The sequence below is a fragment of the Sardina pilchardus genome, chromosome 10, assembly GCF_963854185.1.
Source record: "Sardina pilchardus chromosome 10, fSarPil1.1, whole genome shotgun sequence".
NCBI classification, from domain to species: domain Eukaryota; kingdom Metazoa; phylum Chordata; class Actinopteri; order Clupeiformes; family Clupeidae; genus Sardina; species Sardina pilchardus.
The window spans coordinates 13,063,076-13,083,278 of NC_085003.1; the positions used below are offsets into that span (position 1 = coordinate 13,063,076).

The 20,203-nt window shown below is 49.8% G+C and overlaps 1 protein-coding gene across 2 annotated transcripts in view; it reads left to right on the plus strand.

The window, feature by feature from the left end:
* The window catches only part of scaper (S-phase cyclin A-associated protein in the ER), a 107,399-nt gene that overhangs the window by 20,946 nt on the left and 66,250 nt on the right, over positions 1-20,203 (plus strand). For both annotated transcript variants that reach the window (XM_062547067.1, XM_062547069.1), the window contains exons 6-18: positions 505-621; positions 2,083-2,204; positions 2,562-2,836; positions 6,890-7,051; positions 7,348-7,414; positions 7,537-7,654; positions 9,631-9,742; positions 10,428-10,568; positions 11,120-11,275; positions 11,985-12,127; positions 13,191-13,272; positions 13,660-13,812; positions 16,407-16,514. In XM_062547067.1, the coding sequence (XP_062403051.1) occupies positions 505-621; positions 2,083-2,204; positions 2,562-2,836; positions 6,890-7,051; positions 7,348-7,414; positions 7,537-7,654; positions 9,631-9,742; positions 10,428-10,568; positions 11,120-11,275; positions 11,985-12,127; positions 13,191-13,272; positions 13,660-13,812; positions 16,407-16,514 (1,756 nt within the window). The remainder of the gene's footprint in view (positions 1-504; positions 622-2,082; positions 2,205-2,561; positions 2,837-6,889; positions 7,052-7,347; positions 7,415-7,536; positions 7,655-9,630; positions 9,743-10,427; positions 10,569-11,119; positions 11,276-11,984; positions 12,128-13,190; positions 13,273-13,659; positions 13,813-16,406; positions 16,515-20,203) is intronic.

Sequence of the window (20,203 nt, forward strand, 5' to 3'; positions counted from 1 at the left end):
ACACACACCACCACCACCCCCAGTAGGGGAAGTGGCATCTCTGGTCTCACGCGGTGCCGATCAATGGCCAAGGCTGTAATTCAAGGTGATCTGGCTGGGTATTGGCTCCCTCTTTAAGTGAATGACTGAATGGCCACAACACCCGTAAATTGATTAAGGTATTAAACAAACAAAAAAAGTCCAAGCTTTTAAGTTGCTGCCCAATTTGTACGTTTTTCAAAACAGACTGTTGGTATTGATCGCCTTAAACCTGAACCTTTTGTTTGAATAGTGCTTTTTTTGCAACCAAATACAACACCATCATTGGGAAATGAAAAACAGGATACCAACAAGCAGATTCTGCGTTTTGGATTTCCACCTTTTGTAGTGTGTTCTTGTTGTCATATTCTGATTTATTGTATTTTTCTCTTGTAAACACATTTTTTAAAAATAACTGTATCAAATAATTTAGCTTTTTGAAACTTGTATGTGAAATGCTGTTAAATATTTAACCTTTGCCTCCAGACCCACGTCATTGGCCTGGGAGGTCCGCAAGATGTCCCCTGGTCGTCACGTCATGCCCAGCCCCTCTGCTGACCGCATGGTGCCCTCGCCCAATGCCCGGCGCTCCCTCAACTTCGGGTACGTCCACCCGGGCCACATTGTGCCCCTCATGCCAGCCGCCCCGGAGTGGTCACCATATCAACAGCTTGTTGCTAAACGTTCGCACTGCGAGGCCCAGTCAGTATTTTTGTTCAGTCCTCACCAGTTGTGCTAATTGACAAATCCCAAGTGCTGACCGCACATAACATACCCTTCTGTGGGGGTCTTTGACATGACATCATGGTGTTTTTTGCTATGGATTTCACATGCCAATTTGAGACACCGACACACACACACACACACACACGCACACAGCCTACTTCAGCACGAGGCTCACTAAAAGTGGATGTGACGGCTTGTTTCCTTAAGCCATTAATGCTGTCTGCGATAACACTCTCACTCCCATCCACATTAACGCTTGTTTTCGTCTCCAGCCATTAGCCTTTACTGGTAGCGTAAAGGAAACACAATTGCTCATTAGATTACCAGGGCTTTGAATGCCTAAATTAAGGAATCAATAGAAGATATGATACGCCACAAGCCCAGACTACCGTTTCACAATGGGCTGTATTGTCTGGCGGTGGGGTGACTAGATTGTGTGTGTGTGTGTGTGTGTATGTGTGTGTGTCTGGCGGTGGAGTAACTAGATGTGTGTGTGTGTGTCTGTGTGTGTGTGTGTGTGTGGCTTTCGATCTCCTACTGTGAAGCGTTAGTTCTAATGTGATTTTTTCCTCTCCCACTCCATCTCTCTCTCCGCGGCCCTGGCTTCCACGTGGCCCAGGCAGGGCAGGCAGGCGGAGCGGGTGGAGCGGGTGCAGATGCAGATGCTAAGTGTGGTTAAAGACTGCTGAAGCATGGGCTCAATATCTGCATTACTCTGTAATCGGATGCCGCAGGAAATGGATATTGATCAAGATGGAGGGCCCGTTTGCCCCGAGATATCCGGCGCACAGGCAGGCAGGCAGGGAGAGAGGAGGAGGAGGAGGAGGAGGAGGAGGAGGAGAGAGACAGAGGGAGAGAGGGAGAGAGAGAGAGATAGATACAGTAGATAGAGAGGGAGAGAGAGATAAAGAGAAAGGGGGGAGGGAGGGAGGGAGGGAGGGAGGGAGGAAGAGAGAGAGAAAGAGAGAGGAGGAGGAACTGTCAGATGTAGGTGGACGTGTGTTTGTGACATGCTCGATCCAGACTCACCAGCCTGTCACAGTCAGTTAGGAGCCGCCCTCTAGCCCTCTGCTGCTGCACGCTCACGGCCTCCAGTGAGAGAGATGGACGCCGCTCGCTTGTGTTGGGTTGCACTGTTTGAGTCAATGTACAGTCGTCTGTGCAGGTTGAGGAAGTGTGTGTGTGTGTGTGTGTTTGTGTGTGTGTGTGTGTGTAGAACTCTGTACTAGAATAGGCAGTGGGTCTTTACTGTTAACCCAGCAGCTGTGTTTCATCATTCAACATACTGTGCAGAAGCCTTGACACTCAAGTGTGTGTGTGTGTGTGTGACTCCCACAGGGGTCCCCCTCCGACACTGGCCCGTCTGTCCCACACGGGTCTGAGCTGGGCTGACCGGGTCAAGTCGTCCCAGTCCCTCCCCATCTCCGGCCAGAGCGTCACCTGCGCTGCAGAGAAGCAAGGTGAGCCCCACAGCCACACACACACCTCCGCTGGTCCCGCGAACACCACCTGCTCACTGCTTTGCAATGCTAATCATCCCTCCACAGGGTACAGACGCTGGACATCAGTTGCCATAGATACCTGATTCTGATGAATATAGCCCCCCCCCAGGTTCAGGCTCCATCAGGAAGTGTTTTGTGTAGATCTGGAGTAGTACTGTAGAATTGTGTGGTGAAACATTCTTATCATTATGGGTTAAATGCACTAGTGATGCATATTTGATGATATGTGTTTTCTTACTGCATCTGTGTTGCTGTTTTACGTGTGTGTGAATGTGTGTGTGTGTGTGTGTGTGTGTGTGTGTGTGTCGCTCACAGGAAAGAAAGACGCTGAGGGCTGGGAGACGGTGCAGCGCGGGCGTCCCGCCAGGCCTCGCTCGGCCGCCATCGTGGCCAAGGTGACCCCCGTGGTGGCCCAGGTCAGCCCGAAGGACGACAGCGACAAGGAGAACCAGAACCAGAGCCGGGCCCCGCCGGGCCGCAGCCCCCAGGACAAAGACCCGGCCGGCCTGTCCAACCAGCAGCCCGGGAAACCGGACCAGCCGCTCCCCCGCCACCCCGACAACGACAACGAGAAGGCGCCCGTCATCGAGGTACTGACGTCAGGCCAGCTGGGGAGAAACTGACCCAACCCAACACACACACACACACACACACACACACGTTGCAGATCACAACACAGCTACCCCCCCTGCCCCACCCATGAATTATGCACGGCCCCCCAGCCGTCAGAACGGATCGCAGGGTTATGGTAACATAAGAGTGTCTTATCTGCCACAGTGTTTTTGTTTTGGCCCGGCTGTAGGAACAGACATGCAGCCCAGACCAGCGGGCCCCGGGGGGACAGGAGCGGGGTGGGGGGGTGGGTGGGCTGCCGGTGGTGGGGGGGATATCGGCTTTGCCAGCATTGATTTTTGTACATGTATCGTGAGATTCCAGAGACAGAAATATCAGATGTATCCTCATGAAATATACATGCACGCAGTGTGTCCCACAACGGACCCTCCTCGGGATCGGTGTGTGTGTGTGTGTGTGTGTTTTGTGTGGGTGTGTGTGTGGGTGTGTGTGTGTGTGAATAGAATAGAATAGAATAGAATAGTGTGTGGGTGTGCTGGGGCTGTTTTTCATATGAAATTTGCATGTCTTTATTTTGTTTGTTTGTTGTTTGTTTGCATAATGTGAAGTGTTTTGCTTTGTTGTTGTTTCATTCCATCAACTGTCCCATCATGCATCAGGCATGTTGCTGCATAATCTCCCAGCATGCCTTGTAATCTCAGTTTGGTATTCATGGTACTCCAGTGATGTTGGCTTGAGAGTGTTTCCATTGAGTGTGTTGGGATGCATTGCAGTGTTGTGATGACGATGCATGTAATATGGTGTGTGTTTTGTGTGTGTTGTGTGTATATCTCCGTGTGTGTGTGTGTGTGTGTTGTTTCTGTGTGATGGTGTAGCCCCCCTGCGACAGTGCACAGGACCAGGAGCAGTGTGTCACTGCACCCTGCGAGGAGGCGACGCCACCCCCTGACCCCCCCTCCGACCCCCCCCAGCCCTCCTCCGACCCGAGCAAGGCAGATCCTGCCCAAACCCCGGCCCAAACTCAGACCCAGTCCTCGTCCGCTGAGCCGGCCACTACGGCCTTAGCTCCAGAGTCACCCCCAGACCCTCCTCCTGACGCTCCCCCCTCCCCCCCTCCTCCTCCGGTACCCCCTCTCCTGCCCGACCCGGCCCCAGCGGAGGAGGGTCAGGTTGGGCAGGGGCCCCCGGAGGAGGTGGGGGCTCTGGGGGAGGGCGTGGGGGTGGGGGTGGTCCGGGTGACGGCGGCGGAGCAGGAGGGCACGGCACCATCTGCTGCGGCAGCATCGTGGCAGACTCCCCTGGCGGTGTTGAAACTGGAGAGTGTGCTGGACCCCACAGAGCTTTCCACCGTGAGTGCTGAGAGACGCGGGGTCTACAGCCCCCACCCACCCACCAACCCAGCCCACCACCACCACCACCCACACCACCACCACCACCAGCACCACCACCACCCGCAACACTGCCCTACACTACTGCAAGCCAAACCACTGCCCCGTCTAAACAAACTCCCCAGCCATTATGGGTTCCCCTGTACAGACATAACCATACACCCCCCCACCCCCCACCCTCACACACACACACACATACACACACACACACACACACATTACAATTCAACAGATCCAAGCAATAGTAGATTTCGGGGATACAACATGCACATGGTCAACATCTGAGAGCTACTTTCAGACAGTATCCCTCTATTATATCAGATTGAGGTTCAGGAGAGAGTTGGGTTATGTTGTGGTGCACATACAGTGCATGAGCAGAGGCCAGGCGTTTTCACTGTCCTAGAGATGTCTTCAGTAGTAGCGGTAGTCTCACTGGGGACATTGGGTAACATACGTAGGTACACATGGTATTTTTTTCAGAACGTTTTGAGATGCAAGTGCGTACGCTCTGGTTGAACTGACGTGGAATGACCCTGGTGTATTTTACAGCTGTCTACAGTTTTTCGTCAGTTGTGACAGTCTCTCCACAATACGGTATTTGGGGCCATATTTGTGGAGCTGAGGACCCTGTGGGGTCATTCTGAGACGGCACGTCCGGTCTCGCATGGCCATCGTGTGTTAGAAATGACCAGGCCAGTTGTCCGCGGGCTACTTAGCAGCACGGCCAGGGATTCATTTTTCACACACACCTCCATCTCTGTCATGTCGGGGAGACGGAGCTACCAGAGCCAGCATGCTAGGGGTTAATGAAGGTCAAACACCCTCTGCGCGCACACACACACACACACACACACACACACACACACACACACACACACACAGTCTACTCTCACACACACACACCGCTTCTCACTTGGCCTCTGTCATAGATCTCATGATGGCGCCGTAGCCCGCGTTCAGGAGTTATGTCTTTAAATATAGAGATGGATTCGTTTTGAATGGTCTTAGGGGGGTTAGAGTTGGGGTGAGGATGTTGGGGGCCTGGCTGTCTTGGCTCACATCAAACAGACCTGTGTGAGAGAGGGAGGGAGAGAGAGCGAGAGAAAGAAAGAGAGAGAGAGAGGGAGAGAGCCAGGGAGGGTGGGGAGTTGGGGGTGGTGGCAGACACCTCGTGGGGTGACTGCGATAAAGCTCGGTGTGTTTAGACTCCAGTGCAGGCTCCTAGTGTTGAGAGAAACCTCTGTCTCATTAGACTCGTTCAGCTGTAGAAAAAAGCAGCATGTAGAGCAAGTAGTAGAAACCAGAAAGCCAGTTAGTGACCTGATCTCCATACAAACACACTCACACACTCACACACTCACACGCTCATGCTCAAGCTCACACTCTCACACACACACATACCCACTCGCACTCACGCACGCACACACACACACACACACACACACACACACACACACACACACACACACACACACACACACACTGTTCTAAAGCTACACACTGCTCTACACACATTCCACTCACTGCTTCACCAGTTGCTGACCCACTGTCCAGTAGCCACCTCTGAATAGTAAGATGCTGCCACCATTGAACACAATGTGATTGTTGCATATGTTATTTAATAGTGAAAAGCAGTTTAGTGCGTTGTTGCCCTTTTATTTCTTCACGCTAGTCAGCACACGTTCCCCCCTGACGTCACCTTAGCGTACACACAACGGCCCTCAACAGCAGCTGACCAGTGAGGGCTGTTTGATTTCAGGACTTGCGTAAGCGTTGTCCCTGACCCGAGGTGTGAGGGGCCGCACCTGACCGTACCGGCGTGTGTCCGTGCCGAGGTCAGTGAGGTGTGTGTCGGGCGGGGCCCTTCGGCCTGGCATCCTCTCCTCCTCATCCTCATAGTGACTGAGCGTGTGTGAGATGCATGGCTGCTGAGTGTGCCGCCATCGCTGCCCTCTCACACACACACACACACACGGCTCTCGCTGGCGTTTGGTGATGTGCTGTGTGTATGCAGTTTGTGCTATGCGTTTGCTATGGTTTTACTCAAATTCACTCATTTAAATGTAGTTTTAGCATTCATTGTCATGGCTTTAATCTTCAGCCAAACTGGTACAAGAGACCAGGTTAGCACGTGTGCAAAGACATTAGTCACTAGACCACATGCATGGGATATGACAACACACTGATCTAAATGGAAAAAGACTTCAGTTGAAAAATTTACATGGAAAGCTTAGTGATTGAGCGGTGAATTTGGGAGAAGTGGTGAGTTTGGTTGCTCTGTGCTTGTTGTGAGATTTTGCTCTGTACTGGTGGCATGCTGTTTTGTATTTTCATTTGTTCCAAGTTTTTGTGGTTGTTTGTCAACAAGTTTGCCAACAGTGCAACCGACTCAACACTCCTGCTGAATTCCTCATTATGCTAGGAACTAGTTACCCTTAGCTGCCCTGACACCAGTTCCACCTCGTAGCTGAACGGTCTGGCCCTAATCCGGATCAGGATCTGGATTCAGATCAGGATCCGGATCAGTTCCAGACTCGGCTGATATCCAGGAGGTCTTAGCTTAACCCACCCAAAATGAGCCTTGACCTTTGACCTCTGACCTGTGACCCCTAAGCTGGCAGCCAGCGGGGCATCAGGGGCAGTTTTTGACTAACTTGAGTCCTGTGGGTGGGTCGTCCGCAGCCGCAGTCCATGGCCGAGGTGCTGGCCAAGAAGGAGGAGCTGGCCGACCGGCTGGAGAAGGCCAACGAGGAGGCCATCGCCAGCGCCATCGCCGAGGAGGAGCAGCTCACGCGGGAGATCCAGGCCGAGAACAGCGAGCTGGAGACCGACAACGACTTCTCCGTACGTCCAAACGAGCGCCGCGCTTTCACTTCATCAATCACACGGTTATTTTCACGGTACTCGCCGGAGACCAAAATACCCTCAAGGCCTTCTGCCTTTGTACTGCTAGCATTTGCGAAAGGAAAAATTGACTTCTGACAAGAGTTTGTACTCGTGATGTTGTGCAGTTGTAACTGTATGAGCTCCGGTGAGCTGCAATAATGTCCTGCCACTCACAGCCCCATCAGCCCACAGCTAGCTGGAAGGGAGAGGGCTGAGCTGAGCTGAGCTGAGCTGTCACTCTTGTGTTTGTGCAGACCGGCATTGGCTGCGGAGGCTGTGGACTCAACCTGGACTGGAGCGAGATGCTGGCGGACTACGATGGTACAGCTGTTTTGTGTTTTATCATTTCCTGACTCTGTGTGTCTGTGTGTGTGTGTGTTGGAATGCTCATCTTACTCTCTGGCTCCCTGTGTGTGTGTGTGTGTGTGTGTGTGTGTGTGTAGCGCGGGAAGCCTGGAGGCAGAGCACATCGTGGGGAGACATGGTGGAGGAGGAGCCGGCCCGGCCCCCAGGCCATGGCATTCACATGCACGAGAAGCTCTCTTCGCCCTCACGCAAAAGGTCTAATTCACACACACACACACACACACATACACACACACACACACACACACAGACACAGACACAGACACAGACACAGATACACACAGACATAGACATAGACATAGACATAGACATAGACATAGACATAGACATAGACATAGACATAGACACAGAGACAGAGACACACACTGGGTCTCATGTACTGATATATACACACGCGCACACACACACACACACACACACACACTCACAGAGACAGAGACATACACACACACACACACACACACACACTGGGTTTCATGTACTGATATGCACACAAACACACATACACATTTGCATGCACATGCACTCAGTCTTACAAAAAACTTCACTCCGAGATGCATATACAAACACACACACACACACACACACACACACACACACACACACTGGCCACATTTATCTCACTCTCACTGACACAGTATCTTGCTTCCATGCACATGCAGACACATCTCGCATACATTTCTCACACACACTCACACACATACACACTTACACATATAGACATATCTCATCCTCACACACACAGACCTGCTGGCATACACAAACACACAGACCCACTCCCTCCAGCCATTCATCACACTGCAACCTCAGTAATCTTCAGGGCAACGAGACCCTCCTCTCCTATTTATATCTCCTTGGCCTTCCATAAGCACTGTTCATTTATAAACCGCTCTCTCTATCTCCCTCTCTCCCTCTCTCTCTCTCTCTCTCTCTCTCTCTCTCTCACTCTCTCTCTCTCTCTCTTACTCTATCTCTCCCTCTCCCTCTCCTTCTCCCTCTCTCTCTCTCTTACTCTCTCTCGTTCTCTTTCTCTTTCTCTCTCTCTCTTTCTCTTACTCTATCTCTCCCTCTCCCTCTCCCTCTCCTTCTCTCTCTCTCTCTCTTACTCTCTCTCTCACTCTCTCTCACACTCAGACTCACAGCTCTCTCTCTCCCTCCTCTCTCTCTCTCTCTGTCTTTCTCTCTCGCTCTCTTTCTCTTTCTCTCTCAACACCTGTTGGGTTACAGTGCAGAGGCCTGACTCACGTCGTCCATCATATCCCTTCAGCTTTATCTTTTGGGAAAAATGCTCTTCCCTAAATAGTATTAAGCAGATGTCACCACTGCATTCTTGCTACCTTCGTCGAGCTGGTCCCTCATCAGATAACAGCTGAGTCTGGCCAAAGGCCCGCCGACTCATGCCAGACCAGGGCCAGATCAGGGCCAGATGAGGACCTCATCCCGTGCTATCTCTGAGGGGATCTGTTTGGTCAGATGACCGTTAGATTGTAAGAAGAGGGGAGATTCTGACAGGGCCCTCTTTCCTGTGGGCTGCGAGCTAAGCGTCTGTGACATGTGGCCGAGGCGGAGAGGAAACTCAATGCGCGGGAGGACGGTACTCCAGGAGGCCGCTGGGGTGGGAGACGGTGGACTGCTTTTGTCTGTGGTCTGCCCAGTCATGCCACGCCACGCCACACCACGCCACACCCACACGTATCTCGTAAGGAACCATGGACAATTTCAAACAATTCAGATGTTACTTTTTCAAGCTTTGTAACCTGGCAGGGCACAATTGGACAGTAGTTAAGAGGGTATAGTAAATATATCAGTATAAGCCATAGTGACGGGATGCCAAGGTTAGTTCAGATGTGCTTTCTAAGTAAAAATAACTGGTCAGAAAAGATTTTTTTAAAGAGGAGGATGTGTTGTTTTTGTCCCCCGAGGCTGTTCTTCACTGCAAGCTCTCCAAGATAGATCCCTGGATCGCACTTCGGGTAGAATTCATTCATTTCCTTCCCAAGGAAGACATTGGGTTAGATTGATGCAATGAAGGTTTTGGGTTCAAGGTTTCTTGCCGCATCACACAGCCATGGAAGGGAGGGGTGTATTTGATTGGCTGTTGGACTGAAATATCAACTGACATTCCCCAGGTACAAGGACTTTACCTTAAAGCCTTTTGTTTTGTCCCGTAGGACTATTGCCGAGTCCAAGAAGAAGCACGAGGAGAAACAGCTGAAAGCCCAGCAACTTCGGGACAAACTGCGAGAGGAGAAGACACACAAGCTGCAGAAGCTTCTGGAGAGGGTGAGCAGGGATCCATCCCACTGAGACAAGAGCAGAGCAGAACCCTCCTCTGTGTATTTTCATTATTAACACAGTGTTTTTTTAATGGACTTGGAGAGAGCCTGGAGAACACTCTTTTCACCCCTTCACAGCACCTCCATACCAGATCCAGTCCAGAGAGAGAGATTTACTGTAGAACCGTTCTTGTACCTAGCGCAGGGGTGTTGTGATCCAGGAACCCCATTTCTGACTGAGAAAGCAACCTGAGGACAGCTTTTTTAATAAAAAAAAAAAAAAGTGAGATCATTATAAAAAATCCTTGAAAGCTCTTTTCCCAGCCTATACCTGCTGTGGCTGTGGATCTGGCGTCTTCAGCTCCCTATGTCCACCCTGGGCTTAGTTTTCTTCTCCAGGCTCTCTCCAAGTCCATTAAAAAAACACTGTGTTAATAATGAAAATACACAGAGGAGGGTTCTGCTCTTATGGATCCATATGTTTTGTCGTCAGAGGGGTGATCAGTGTTATGATTCATCTTGAGTACAACCATTGTACACCACGTTAATGTTTTCCTACATCTAACTCTCCAATTCTCTTTGTCCTTCTGTCTTCAACTCACCTCCCTCACCCCTCGCCCCCCCACTCTCTCTCTCTCTCTCCCCTTCTCTTTCTCTCTCTCTCTCTCTCTCTCTCTCTCTCTCTCTCTCAGGAGAAGGAGGTGAGGAAGTGGAAGGAGGAGCTGCTGGACCAGCGGAGGAGGATGATGGAGGAGAAGCTGCTCCATGCAGAGTTCAAGCGTGAGCTGCAGCTGCAGGCCATAGTGAAGAAGGCCCAGGAGGAGGAGGCCAAGGTAGGGGCTGAGAGCTCCAGACAAGTCTAGATGCCGCAGCACATTGTCTAAGAGACAGTTACGTGGGGGGTGCTGTGGTGCAAGCGGTTCTGAACCAAGAGCCCATTGGGACCTGGGTTCAAAGAAGAAATAGTTATGTGATGAGAGGCTGTCTCATCCCTTTCACCTTCACATCTAGGCTAGCTATGGGTCAACTGGTCTCCCGCTACGGACAGTTGCACTCAATGTTGATGCACTCATTGTGGTTCTTGTTTATTGATGTAAAACTGTAGTTAGAGTTGCTCTTAAAAACGTAGAAATGTTTTTACCACGTTGTAAGTTGCTTTTGTTAAAAAGTGTCAGCCAAATGCAATGTAATCTAATGTAATGTAATAGTGACTGGGCTGTTAAATGCCAAATACTAATCACCTGGTGCAAGACTACTCTCAATACTCTCTCAAGTTTGACATGTCCTCTGAATGAAAAGTAATAAGTAACAAGTCACCTAAATGTGCAGTTGTTTGTGAGGAAACGGGCTTTGTTGTAAGCGCTCCATGGCTGGCTGTGTGCAGGTGAATGAGATTGCCTTCATCAACACGCTGGAGGCCCAGAACAAGCGGCACGACGTGCTGGCCAAGCTCAACGAGTACGAGCAGCGGCTCAACGAGCTCCAGGAGGAGCGCCAGCGGCGGCAGGAGGAGAAGCAGGCCCGCGACGAGGCCGTGCAGGTACAGTACGCGCTCCAGCTGTCTTCCACCACTCAAGGATTCGGCTAGTCGACTGTTAAAATCGTCAGTGAACTAGTTCTGGACAAACAAAAAGTGGAGAATGGCTGAATGGGTTAGACGTTATTATGAATGGAAGCGCTTATTAAGAACAATAAGAATATGTCTGCTGTGGATAACCATCTAAAGGTGAAACAGGAGCGGTCAACAGGAGTGCTAGCAGTAATGTTGGCACCAACGTTGTACATAATAACTTGTGGACTAGCTCTTTTGTGACTCAAGGCTAAGCACTGTACAGGCAAGCTAATGTTTATGTTCCTGTTTCCGACTTGATGAGTCTCAAAACTGTATTATAATGATGTTCACAAGCCCCAGGTGCAGCTTGGTCAGGTATCATGATATTTGTGGAAACATTTGTATAGGTGAGACTCTCACCTATAGATTTGTAAGACTCTCATGAATCAGAGTATGTTTGTATGTGTTTATGTATCTATTTATTTTAATGTTGTATGTTTTGCTGTTGAGTCTAGAGCCTGTAATAAAGTTTATATGTCGATAACTATTGAAAAACGTATAGTTTTAGTAATAGTAAAAAATCAGTAGCTGTGAAACCCTTAGTATGCAGCATATTTAAGCGCAGTGTTTTTTGCCTGTGTGTGTGTGTGTGTGTGTGTGTGTGTGTGTGTGTGTGTGTGTGTGTGTGTGTCCTCAGGAGCGTAAGAGAGCTTTGGAGGCAGAGCGGCAGGCCCGTCTGGAGGAGCTGCTGGTGAGGAGGCGCGAGCAGGAGGCGCGGATTGAACAGCAACGCCAGGAGAAGGAGAAGGCCAGGGAGGACGCTGCAAGGGAGAGAGCAAGGTTAGACACACGCACACACACACACACACACACACACACACACACACACACACACACACACACACACACACACACAGTCTCAGTCTCATACTAGAGAGGACCGGGAGCATCCTTAAATGTACACAAAAAATGTATATTGGTTTGGCTTCTAAAGTCGTTTTGTACTGTACACTGTCCTGTAACATCAGTCACACAAGTACACTCACATCACCTCCTCCTCCTCCTCCTCCTCCTCTTCCTCCTCCTCCTTCAGCAGCAGCAGAGTCTTGGGCCTTCAGCGAACTTTGCCTGATTCAACCTTAAGCCCATTGCACCTCTCCTCACCTTACAACAGTTCATGCTCTCCCTCAGTCAGTCAGTCAGTCAGTCTCTCCCTCTTCCTCTTCCTCTCCCTCTCCCTCTCCGCTCCCATCTCGGCCAGTCCCCCCCCCCCCCCCCCCCGCCTCTCTAGCCAGGCCACTGGAGCCTGTGTCAGCAGACAAGGGAGGAAGGACACAGGGGCTGATGGGATTGTTGTTGGTGGAAGGGGGGTTGAGTACAGAGTACGCAGACAAACCCATGGAGAGTTGGAGTGAGAAATGAGGTGTGTTTTACTGACGTCAGGGAAAAATTGCTGGCCGTGGAGGATAATTGGCAGATAATAAAGTCTCGTTCTATCTCCCGATTCTTGCTAGAGAGGATTAGATGACTGGAGGTTTGATTAATTTGACGAGAGGTTTTATTCATAATTCCCCCCCCCCCCCCCCTGTAAACAGTTTGAAGCCAAACCGTTATCACAATAGAATATTGCTCAATTTGCTCGCGTACTGGGTCGTCAAGTCATTGTGTGTGTGTGTGTGTGTGTGTGTGTGTGTGTGTGTGTGTGTGTGTGTGTGTGTGTGTGTGTGTGTGTGTGTGTGTGTGTGTGTGTGTGTGTGTGTGTGTGTGTGTGTGTGTGTGTGTGTGTGTGTGTGTGTGTGTGTGTGTGTGTGTGTGTGTGTGTGTGTGTGTGTGTGTGTGTGTGTGTGTGTGTGTGTGTGTGTGTGTGTGTGTGTGTGTGTGTGTGTATGTGTTGTCCATCTAGAGACCGTGAGGAGCGTCTGGCAGCCCTGAGTGCTGCTCAGCAGGAGGCCATGGAGGAGCTGCAGAAGAAGATCCAGATGAAGGTGAGCTGGGAGGAGAGGAGAGGGAGCAAAGCACCGCACTGCACTGCACAGTCCCACCAGTGACACCTCAAGATGAATTGCTTGACGAAAACAATCCCACCGCGGACATCCATCGCACCACATTTTTTAATATCCTTGTCCTGTCTCTGCTTCTTTTTATTCCTTTGTGCTTATCCTCATTTGTTTCCTCTTTTTTTTGTCCTTCCGCCTTCTACTCTCTCTGTCTCTCTATTTCTATCTATCTATCTATCTATCTCTCGATCTATCTCTCTCTCTCTCTCTCTATCTCTCTCTCTATCTCTATATCTCTCACTCTCTCTGACTCTCTCCTCTCTCTCCCTCTTTCTCTCTCTCTCCTGCTCTCTCTCCCTCTCTCTGTCCCTCCAGCACGATGAGAGTAGTCGTCGGCACATGGAGCAGATCGAGCAGAGGAAGGAGAAAGCCGCCGAGCTCAGCAGCGGTCGTCACGCCAACACGGACTACGCCCCCAAGCTGACGCCGTACGAGCGCAAGAAGCAGTGCTCCCTGTGTAACGTCGTGGTGCGTACTCTACCTGCACTCACTCACTCACTCACACACTCGCTCAGCCGCTCGGTTAAACACACACGACCGAGGTGCGTTTAAATTCGCAAACATCGGCCGGCGTTCGTGAGCGTTTTGCGCAAACAGTTTTCTGTTTGACTTTGAGTTCGCCACAAACAGTCTGAGGGCGGGTAGTTCTCCGTCAACTTACAAGGGTTGCTGGACCAAGTAGAAGTTGAAAAATGGAATGTTTGCACCAAATCATTCAAATGTAAGTGTTCAAAGAAAACATGGTCGCCGCAAATGTTCGTCTCTGCTCAAAGAATTTGAACACATTTCTAGTGTCCTCTGCCATGCCACACAGATGTGTGAGGTCCGCATGGCGGAAACATTTAACTCTGTTGTGCTATATCAGGTTCCATGCTCACTAGCTATGGAGGAAATACACCTTTTTGATGTATTCAATTCCATAGCACATTTTGTCATATTTTGACTGTGTGGACTGTAAACAGCCGGATGTCACCGGAATCAAACATTGCCAGTGGGCACCGGCGTTTCAGACTGGCACACACTGCCTAGCACTTGGTGTTTCTCCACCCTCTGTGGCTTGGCAGGAATCACACATAAAAACGCTGACTGGAAGGTGATTCAGAGGATTTTTAGAAGAGAATGCATTTAAATGAGGATTTAACGGCATTCATTAAACATGAACCCCGGGGCCCAGATTTATAGCCGGCCGTGATTATGCCCTTCTTGTTTATATATTTATTTATTTATTTACTCCCTTGCATTCTTTTGCGTAATGACAGGCTACAAATCTTTAGTCCCATTTATCAGCACTGGCCACGGCTTTCACTGCCACGAGGGTGAGACACCTTGGAGCTTCAGACTGTCATCCGATTAAGGCCTCTGGGAGGGTGTGTGTGTGTGTGTGGGGGGGGGGTGGGGGTGTACATGAGTGAGGCTTGGTGGTGATGCTTGTCTGTGTGTGTGTGTGTGTGTGTGTGTGTGTGTGTGTGCACTGTTGAGTTGTGGGGGTGGGGTGGCATGAGGGGACGAAATCTTGTTAGAAATGTCAGATGACCTTGGCCAGTGAGTGACACCAGCGATCATCTTTAGGTCAGCGGGAAGCACTCTATTTAATCACGTTAGAGCGCGGGCCATGCCTCTCCCCACCCGAGCTTGGGTCCAGGGGAGAGAAAACAATGCACCCTTCTCTCGACACGGCCGTGTTTGTGTGCAGAAGCCGGCGCAGGACAGCAACCCTGGCTTGCTTGAGCCTTTTAATGTCAGCCATCTTGTGGCCTTTTAGTGTGTTTGGGGCTTCAGAGGGACGTGCCCGTGAGACACAACCCAAGACTTGCGTGAATGGTAAACGTGCTGGAGGATAAGGCGCAGAGACTTTTTAACTGTAGATGCTTAATGTCCAATGGCATCAAAAGACTGTACCACTTCCTCAATGAGTCCCGTTTAGTTCATGTTACCGTAGGACTGTCTCACACACTTCGTAAGCATCTACTCTGTCGTGTCGGATACTGTCGCGCTGGTCACTTTCATGTGCCGACTCTTTTATGCGCCCGAGGCGCCTCGTCCTCTGTAGCTGCGAGCGGAGCCGTAGCGGCTGAATAGCATCTCTGGTTCTCAGCATATGTCCTGTCACCTGAGTCTGCGGCCCTCTCTCCGCCGAGGACAATGCCCCGTCCTGTGGCTCTTTGACCCGGAGGCACGGCTCACCGCACGCTGGGAAGGTCAGCGTTTTTTTAAAGTGTCTGGCTTCGCACACATGAGGCGAGCACCAGCACTGAAGAAGAGAGTTGTTGCCATTGAGATGGAGATGCTCTGAGCCTGTCATTGGATTCCATTTGCTTGTAAGAAGCTTGTAGTTAAAGTAAAGTAAGGTTAAAAAAAAAAGATGAAATGCGATGAAAACATGGGTCAAATGCTATTTTATGCTAAGCTTCGAGACTGGAAGGTTCTGTTTAACTCTGTAAAGTTTCTTTGTCTTTTTAGGATGGGAGTAGGCTGGTTGAACCTTGCCTGAACTTCCGGGGAATTAGAATTTCGCCCGGCAGCTCAGGCTGGAAACCAGCAGATCTATCTCCTCTGTTTACTGCCAGAACCTTTGGCTCCAATCAGAAACTAGCTCATCCAAAAGACGCACCAGATCATTGGTCTGATTGGTTGAAGGACTAGTATCCAAGCGTACGGAGTCATTTGAATGATGCTCATTGATCACGCGCCTCTTGTGCAGTAGAAACAAAGCGCAGCCTCCCCAGACTAATGTTCAATCTTAAAAGATCGAGTTTAATATGGTGAAAACCAGACTAGGATGGGAGGCCATGGCAGGATATGTTGTGAAAAAATCAGAACTCCCTGTTTGAAGTTTTAGCTTGTGATGACAAACTGCAAGAGAGACTGTCTGTAGACACAATAGAAGGAATGTTTTCATTCATGGTGCGGAGGGGAAATCTCTCGACTCTGCTGTCCTGTGACATGCTTTGATATGTTTCCCCTCAGCCGGTCCCCATGGGGCTCCTGGCCTCCATGCTTTTGTGTCTGTCTCTTGTCTTCTCTGCCATGACGTGTGTGTGTGTGTGTGTGTGTGTGTCCAGATCACGTCCGAGGTGCACCTGTTCAGCCACACCAAGGGCAAGGGCCACCAGCAGGCAGTGCGGGAGAGCAGCAGCATCCAGGGGCGAGAGCTGTCCGACGAGGAGGTGGTAAGTATCCCCCAACACCGCCATCCTTCAACACACACACACACACACACACACACACACACATGCTTGTCTTCCCACACTCCTAAATGCACACCCTCAAGCACTTGCGCTGCACACTCCTTCTCATGACAGTCACTGTGGTGTATATGCACAGAGACAGATAAGAACATACAGACACCTGCACTCTCCAGTTTCCCACTCACTCACACACACGTGCACAATCATTGGACTTTGAATTCTTTCGCTTGCTGACAGGCATCATTTCATCCTAAGTGTGTACGATCCAGAAACATTCAAAACATTCACTTAGGCTGCTTTGCACCTAATGCCACCAATCCGGCACCTGCTCAGCAGCAGTGTAATCTGTGAAGAGCGCTCTCAACCCATTCTTAAGTGCAGCCTTTGGCACTTATAAATGTCAGCGCGTGGATGATCACACTAAAAGACACGTCTGAAAAACAAGAGCGACAGCTTTATTTATTTTTTTATCTTTTTTCATCCGTGCCACAGTCCCCCCCCCCCCCCCTCTGCATTTTATTTTCCTGTCATTTCATTTAATCAGATAACCCCCCACACACACACACACACACACACACACCACCTTCCTCCACTCATTTCAAATCATCATGAGATGATGCTCCCCGTTGTCTGCTCTCTGTCTGTGTGTCTGCGTTTCACCCCTGCCTGTGGACAAATAAATGGGTGTGGAAATGTAAACAGTAATAGAGTTCAGTGACACTAGGGTGGGGGTGTGGGGGTGGGGTTTGGGGGCGGGTGGGGGTGGTGGTGACATCACCCCTCTGGAGCCCTTTCGTGACAGAGAGAGTGTGTGTCCCGCCACCACCAGCCCCCCCCCCCCCCCCCCCCCCGCCCACCTCCCCCAGCTTGCGCGTGAATCGGCGTGAGCTCGTTAAAGATGGAGTTTCTCGGCAGCAATATGAGATTGCCTCGGCCGGCCGGCCCCTTTGTGTGGCTGACAACTGTTGGTGCTATATGCTGCACCTTTGGCCCTGGCCCCTCCTTCATCTGTAACCTCTTTTTCAATGGGTAATTTTTAATGCACACACGCGCACACACACACACACACACACACACACACACACACACACACACACACACACACACACACACACACACACACACACACACACACACGCGCCACACTACTCTAAATCATTAGCCACTAACGCCGGCAGCTATTTGTCCACTTGACAGAGTAATACCAGAGACACTTATATATGAGGAGACACTGCACTGGAAAAATCGCCCATTGAAAAGCATGGGGTAACTTCGTTACGCGAAAGATGGCGGTTGTTTACACCGGTTGGCTATGGTTTGCACGTCCCGCCTCTTCCAGTGCCGTTGCTCCAATCATTTGGCCGATCCTTGGCGGTCACGCTTTTTGAAAGCTGCGTCCTGAAGAATAGAGCATGCGCAGTCCAAAATTACCAGTAAGAAAAAGGCTTTTTAAGCGTTAATTTGATACAAAACCACCAAACCTTTTCAGCGATTTTAGTCAGAATTTCATCGCGATTTCAAACATGTGATTTTTATGTCTCTTACACCTCGGAACATGGACATCCAGCTCTCTCCCCATTCATTTAGATAGAGCCTGGTCTTGTTCCGGTCAAAGTCGCTGCCCGACCCCATGGCCAATATGGCTGCCGAGTGACGTGACTTGCTTTAAAAAGACTTTGGTAATACACAAGGCGAAGGCAACTTTATAATGCCACACTGTCACCTTTGCACTAGCGCTCACACTGGTCACCGGTGGTGAAACCTCACTTTTGAAAATGATTTTTAAAATGTCTACAAGGCTGTGTAAAAGGCTGTAGATTCTAATGTAGACCATTATCCATTTACTGACAGCAATGCCAATTTGGTAAAGCTTGAATTTGCTTTTGCTTTTACTGAGAAGTAAGAAACTGTTCAGTCCACTGTATGACTTAGTTGTGCGATGATTTTGGAAAGTTACATTGGAGCGTAATGTTTAGCAAGTTTGACAGGAAATGTCGATATCCATATTCATCTTCAGAATGTATGTTAATATTCATATTTTTGGAATGTATCTTCATAATATTTCAGACTTGTATCGTGTCCTGCCAAGGTCATTTGTCTATTCTAGTGAAGAAAAAAGGGAAAATTGAAAGTGGGGAGCCGTCTACTGTACAAATCTTTACTCTCTGTTCTAGTAATCGAAAAATGGACGCAGTCCCCTGCCAACCTGATCTTGGCTACACATTTATACACACACACGCGCACACACACACACACACACACACACACACACACACTCACATGCTGGAAGAGTAGCAAGCCAGCCGGCGAAGCGAGGACTTTTGTTTAGATAGACTCACGGTAGCGAAGGCTTTTCCTGATATTTATGTCCTTGCTGGGTTTTGGCTGCGCCGTAATTCATTCATGCAACCGCCAACTCTTTTCCAGTTGGGACTTCCATAACTCTTGTCGGAGTGAAAGATTTTTAATTAAAATGAAGCCGGCTGGGCTGAACCGTGCAGAGGTCAGGGTATAGTTTCTCAGCCCGGCGCTGGGCCCACCACGGCCCCCACGTCCTCGTATTTAGACACATTCCGCCGTTTTAAGGACCGAGGCGGGCGAAATTGAAAATAAGGCGATTATCAACAGAGTGCACAAGGATCGATGTGGCTGGCCGGTGGCTGGGATGGGGGGGTGGGGGGGTTGGGGTGTGGTGAGGATGGCCATCGGTCTACTTAGGCTTATTGGGTGTCATCCTTTCAGCCACAGTGTAACGTATGGTGCACCCGTGACCCTCCTGACGCCCGACGTATGGGATTTTAATTTACGGTCCACCCTCGCCTCCGCACCAAAAAACAACCACTGACCTCTCCTCTCGGTGGGGGAGACGTCAGGCCTCCGTGAGACTGCGGAGGCTCCGAGACGAGACACCGCGGTGGACACGGAGCCACCGGGGGGCCGAGAGATCTCGGAGCCACCGAGAGTTCATGACTTGAGGAGTGTAAGTGAAGGGACGGAGGTTCATCTGTTTGAGGTCAAGGCTGAATGTTCACGAGGCTGGAAGTCCATGCCTTTTAAAGTACTGAAAAGGTCATGGTCAGTTTTGGATTCAAGGTTTGATGAAGGTCTCATATTTAGCTTAAAACACAATTATTTGACTCCCAGTGATCACAGGAAATGTAGTGAATGGTGTTGGATTGGTGTGTCTAGCTAAATGAGTCTCTGGGCCCTTGAAAATGTAATGGGTGGGTAACAACATGGCTGTTTTAAAACACACCACATTCAAACATTTTACTCCTGTTCAGGTTGGTTGTACACATTAAGCTCTTAGGATTCACTTAGAGTCGAGTCAAGTCAAGTCAATTCATTTTTATTTGTATTGCGCATTTAACATGCACAGAGTGCAACTCAAAGCGCTTTACACACAAGACTGACAGTGCCGAACAGAGCGGCGTAGTCGCCAGCGTACCCGTGACAACAAGACATGAACAAACAAATTTACAAGTGAAAGACAAAGCTAAAGACAAAGGGACACTTGTGTGTAAAGCATCCTCTTCTCAAGGCCCATGTCAAAATAACAACAACAGCAACAACAACAACAATCACTTTTTGACAAGTTAAAAAAGCAAGCATCAGCTCCTTTACTTTGCAAGGGTTTGTTTATTTATTGACTTGCTTGCGGTTTTTTTTTG